Source organism: Anabrus simplex, chromosome 1, assembly GCF_040414725.1.
Source record: "Anabrus simplex isolate iqAnaSimp1 chromosome 1, ASM4041472v1, whole genome shotgun sequence".
Taxonomy (NCBI): domain Eukaryota; kingdom Metazoa; phylum Arthropoda; class Insecta; order Orthoptera; family Tettigoniidae; genus Anabrus; species Anabrus simplex.
In genome coordinates this window covers 481,314,356-481,320,355 of record NC_090265.1, presented here as the reverse complement: position 1 = coordinate 481,320,355, position 6,000 = coordinate 481,314,356, and the positions used below count along the sequence as shown (strand labels likewise).

Sequence of the window (6,000 nt, the reverse complement as noted above, 5' to 3'; positions counted from 1 at the left end):
GTTGTATTTAGAGCGTTGATTTTCTGCTTTTTTTAAATATTTCACATTTTCTCTCCTTAAAGGATCGTGAAACATCACAGAAATAGACTAATGTATTGTCGCCAATGGTCATATAAAATCTAGAGACATTTTAGAAGTAAAAGGATTACGCTGGAATGAAAAATTTGTATGAAGTTGAGAAAAGGGCTCTACGTATCCTCTTTGCATGCTTGTATGACGTCACTACCCTAGCGTCCATTTTGGCAATTCTCCACTTGTCAGCGTTGGTGAGTTACATTGTGTTCGTGGTATGTTGGTGTTTTGTACGATGAACAAGTTCTTCAGATGAACTTAGTACATTGTAAAGAAGTGCTTTAGTGTTGTTTGTGTTATCAGTGTAATTGTTGCTTAGGTATTGTTTATTTACAGCTCAACGTTAACGTGTAAGGTGACGAGTCTTGTCGATACTTTGGTTACTTTATTGGACGAAGCTCTCTCTGATAATCATGTAAGTTCCCTCAAGGCATATTATATCGTACTATATGGTGATATTACTCTATTAAGTGCCTTACATGTAATGAGTTGTGTTCTTTATTTTAGGCATCGAGATCGCAGTAACCAGAGTCGGGATAGAGGACGATCTGGAGATCGACGCCGTGGTGGTGGTTTTGGCGGCGGTGGTGGCGGAGGCGGTGGTCGAGGCTTTGGCGGTGGTGGTAGTGGAATGGGTGGGTTTGGTGGAAATAGTTTGAAAGGAAAGCAACCTGGAGATAGATTGCGTAGACCGCGATGGGACATGTCTAGTCTCCCACCACTTCGGAAGGATTTTTATGAACCCCACCCCAATGTAATGAGAAGGTAAGGAACATTGACTTCATTTTGACATTTACAAAGGTTGTGTTGATTATGGTCTCTCATTAATACTCGCTGCAATCTTGATGTCGGAATCTGCAGTTGGTCGAAGAAGAAGGAAAAAAACCAATTCTGACGATGGGTGCCGAGTAAAGCATATGTCTAAACATTTTCAGGTTAATTCATGTGGATAGTCGTGATTATTGACTTTACACTATTAAATGGTTAAGACATCGCTGGGTATGTCTTAATGTATGACTGTGGCTTGTTCTGAAGCAAGGGGTTCATTCACTTAATTTTGTTTTGCTATTTGTCTTTTTGTTTCTCCGACAGTCGGGTCGTATGGTGACAATGGAATAAGATGACTAGGAAGGAAGAGACCTTGGCTTTAACTAACGAACTGCCCCGGCATTTGCCTGGTGTGAAAATAGGAGGCTACTGGATGCTTTCTGGGTATGTGAACGAATCGTATCCATGTGGAAGATAATCGCTTTTATGCAGATTAAGAGTAAAATCAGCGGTAAATTAATACATACAGTTATTACTAGAGAAATACTACGCACTTACCTTGCTAATTACGAGTATGAATTCTACTACGTCAGAGCACTTCACCATGTCTTGTTCATGTAAGACTTCTGTGTGTGAAGGTTTGCTCACTGACCTTTGGTTTGGTGTGCTTGATGTTACTTGGTAGGGCGTATTGTTGACTTGGGCCCATAACTCATTACATACATACCTGCATACATTATCATTACAGACGATCATGCCTTTCAGCGTTCAGTCTGTAAGCCTCTGTGAATTTACTAAACGTCACCACAATCCTCTATTTGCAACTAATACGTTGGCCTCATTTAGTTTTATACCTCTTATCTTTAAATCGTTAGAAACTGAGTCTAACCATGGTCGTCTTGGTCTCCCTCTATTTCTCTTACCCTCCACAACAGAGTCCATTATTTTCCTAGGTAACCTATCCTCCATTCGCCTCACATGACCCCACAACCGAAGCCAATTTATGCGGACAGCTTTACCCATAGAGTGCATATCATTATTTTACTTCTCGCAGCCCAGTACTCGCTACATTCAGCTGCGCGCGGAACGACTGTCGTTTGTTGACACGCTCGCGGCCTTCACAGGAAGGATGTGAAACGGTGCTCAGAGCTGCCAACCTCTGTACTGAGGAAGTAATTAGTGAGGTGCTTTGATAGCTGGTGGTGGTGATTATTGTTACACGATTGGTCTGGACTGGTTCTTGCCGTGCGGACGGTTAGGATAGGATCTGGACAAGACCATTGGTCTGGACGGTTAGAAGAGGCCCTTGGCCCCTAGTTTCGTGAGGAAACACGATTCGTCTGGTTGGTTAGGATTCTTGCCGTGGACAAGACTATTGGGCAGTGGTAAAGAAGTAGGGGACTGGAAATAATAATAATAATGTATTGAAAATTACTCACGTGTGTTCAGGACTCCATTTTGAATATTTTCACCTCCCGAAAATGAGGTTTTCAAGGGAATTAATCATTATATTGGCCATAATATGTCACACACAAACAGCTTATTTTTATCAACGCCATGTTGAAAGCAAAGATATTAATGAACAGACTGTTCATACGATGAAAGCACAGTGCAATTCAATGAAGCATGGAAGATACAACTCCAAGGAATAAGAGTTTGTAGAGAATTCAGTTCAGTTTACGTCATTATAACAATTGCCAGTTTACATAGAATTCAGTTAAAAGTACGTCATTCAGACAATTGAATATCACAACCAACACACGATATTAGGAAAAATAACAATTTCTAGTCAATAGAGTTTACCGAACGTCATGGGCACAATTCAGTATCAGAAATCGTACACGATATCTTTCACAGATGTGGGAAATAAGAGTTTTAAACGCTTCCTTTTGATCCCTACAGTATGTTTGCCGCCATAAAAATTCGTCGATATGCTCTGGCAATAGGGCACTTTTCAATACGTCAGTTCTTCTCAGGAAGTTTTTCAAAACGCTCCAGTAATTTTCAACATTATTGGTATGCACTCCTGTAACAGGGTCAACGAAATTCCGAGAATGATTTACACGATGATGCACGTATCCTAAATTTCCCAGACCACGATAAGCTCTCCATTCATCAGTGTAAATCGTTGACCCTGGGAGTACATACTGTTGAATAACGGGAATCAAATTTGCTCTGTTTCTCCTAACGACGTATATTACCATTCCACGTCAGAGTTGGGTGTCGTAAATACCCAATACCCACCTTTCCCGCACTAAATGACCTCTATCGTATTTTCTTCTAGCAACTAAAGACTCGTCAATTTGAACAGTCACACCAGGTCCACCAAACTGAAAATTTTGCACGTCCTGGATAATCTTCCATGAACAAATGTCCCTGAAGAATGTATAATACTGAATGACACTTATTTTGGAAATACCACTCAAAGACACTGAGGTAGAAACACTTACATGAATAGACCAATAAAACATCATTTCAATAATCTTACGAAGAGGTAGGTGGGTATTTTCGAAGAACGTGCCTGAAAACAAAGATTTCTTGCGTCGGCACTGGGGACAAACACGGGTATACCCGAATTTACTCGTCCCGTTTTTCCACAATTTCATTTGCTTTCGGCAACGATTACACTCCCCAAGCCGTGGCAACAAACGCATACGCTGCAATTCTTCAATTATATACTTATTATCCTTATTGAGGAACGTATGCGGATCACTTGCTGTTCTAATTCCCTCCATTGTAGGGCACTGAATACCTGTATCCTTAAATGGAACTGTTCAATTACATCCTAAAACAAAAGAGTCCCTATATCCCTCTCAGAACAATAACAGCATATAATTCACTAAGAATGCACCCCTAATGGTCTTGCCACAAGCCCACCATAACATATGCACACACATGGTCAAGACACTATCCTCACCTACCCAAATCAGACCATCCCCCTTTCCATACCATCCTAGAGAATTAACACCCCTCCACAGAACTGAACTGGGGGCTTACGCCCCCACACCCCCCCTTCCCTTCGCCCCGTATAACTTCCTCTAATTAAGCAGCTGTAACTTACCTTTGCAAAATCCAGACCAAGCTCTGTCATGAGAACAGTGGCCCCCTTTGGGGGCCACACTCCCTTCGAGAGGCTCTAAACTATCGCCGCGGCGCATACTGCCCGCACGGCAAGAAAAAAGTATAATTTAGTGGCTCTAACCTATCTTTGCAAAATCCAGGCCAAGCTCTGTCATGAGAACAGTGGCCCCCTTCGGGGACCACACTCCCTTCGACAGGCTCTAAACTATCGCCGCGGCGCATACTGCCCGCACGGCAAGAAAAAGTATAATTTAATGGCTGTAACCTATCTTTTCAAAATCCAGGCCAAGCTCTGTCATGAGAACAGTGGCCCCCTTTGGGGGCCACACTCCCTTCGAGAAGCTCTAAACTATCACCGCGGCGCATACTGCCCGCACGGCAAGAAAAAAGTATAATTTAGTGGCTGTAACCTATCTTTTCAAAATCCAGGCCAAGCTCTGTCATGAGAACAGTGGCCCCCTTCGGGGGCCACACTCCCTTCGAGAGGCTCTAAACTATCGCCGCGGCGCATACTGCCCGCACGGCAAGAAAAAAGTATAATGTAGTGGCTGTAACCTATCTTTTCAAAATCCAGGCCAACCTCTGTCATGACAATAACATATTTGTATTGTAACTTCCATGCCTTATGTTGCAACATCCATGCTTTGCATTCTAACTTCCATGCTACCATGCTTTCCAATGTCAGAGTAACCAGTCTATTCCATAACATCTCTGGAAACAAACAAAGATGGCTATCATGAACACATCTTTGTACTTAATATGTGCAATTATTACCAATATTACCCACAAAAACACTAAGAATGCCATATTTCGGGACCTAATAATTTTCAAAATGGAGTCCTGAGCACAAGTGAGTAATTTTCAATGCAATATTATTATTATTATTATTATTATTTCCAGTCCCCTACTTCTTTATCGGAGCCGACTATTGGTCTGGACGGTTAGGGTTCTTGCCGTGGACAAGATGGCAAAAGTTGAGAACAGGTTACATTTGCCAGCGCAGGCATCTAGGCGCGATTGCACTGCCATTTGTTTCTCTCTCGCTCACGTGGGGCTTGATCATGCGGTGGACAGAGCTGCCAACTGTTCATATGAAGAACTAGTCCTAGTGCAGCGGTGTTGAATTTACGAATCTCGTGACAAAGCCTTGGTCTGGATGAAGCAAAGGGGGTCTGAGGGCGTAAGCTCCCAGGTCAGAAGTCGTGAAGCGGCCCTAGGCCTCTAGTACTCCGCGTGACAAAGCCATTGGTCTGGATCAAGCAAAGGGGGACTGGGGGCATAAGCCCCCAGGTTAGAAGCCGCGAAACGGCCCTAGGCCTCTAGTATCCCGCGTGACACCTCCATTGGTCTGGGCAGTTGTGTATTTCTTGTGCACGGGTTGGTAACGGAATTCATTTACTTCATTGCTATGAGTAATGTCATATCCCATTGTGTTTCACCCAATCGAAATGCTGGAACGTAGTTAGGCAATGCACTATGGTGTGTGATAAGTTGTATAAGGTTATAAAAGCAAAATTACTTCTGGGGGACGGCGGGTGGATTCTTAACTATCGCAGTGAACACATCTCTCCTCTACAAGGTATTCCACTTACGATATCCAACATATTACATCCTTATCATGCTATAAAAGTAATGTAACCCTTACTGAATTTCTACCGACAAGATGATTGGTCTGGACGGTTAGGATTCTTGCCGTGGACAAGACCATTGATCTGGGCAGTTAGAAGCGGCCCTAGGCCCCTAGTTTTGTGTGGAAACACGATTGGTCTGGACGGTTAGGATTCTTGCTGTGTGGATAAGACGATTGGTCTGGACGGTTAGGATTCTTGATGTGGACAAGACCATTGGTCTGGACGGTTAGAACTAGTTTCATGTGGAAACAAGATTGGTTTGGACTGGTTTTTGCCGTGCGGACGGTTGGGATAGGATCTGGACAAGACCATTGGTCTGGACGATTACAAGCCGCATTGTTATTTTACATGGTGTTTTTTGTTTGTGCTTTTATTCAGCCGGGGTTGGTAACACAATGCATTTATCAGCATTGATGGCAATGACATCACATTCCGTTCACATTGACCA

General features: G+C 43.0%; 1 protein-coding gene across 3 annotated transcripts in view; it reads left to right on the top strand.

The window, feature by feature from the left end:
* The first annotated feature begins 200 nt into the window (after positions 1–200).
* LOC136856977 (uncharacterized) overlaps positions 201–6,000 on the top strand; it is a 218,443-nt gene continuing 212,643 nt past the window's right edge. The window contains exons 1-3 of one of the 3 annotated variants that reach the window (XM_067135299.2): positions 201–266; positions 409–487; positions 580–837. In XM_067135299.2, the coding sequence (XP_066991400.2) occupies positions 486–487; positions 580–837 (260 nt within the window). In that variant the 5' untranslated portion in view covers positions 201–266; positions 409–485. The other 2 variants (XM_068225022.1, XM_067135300.2) reach the window with 2 other exon arrangements.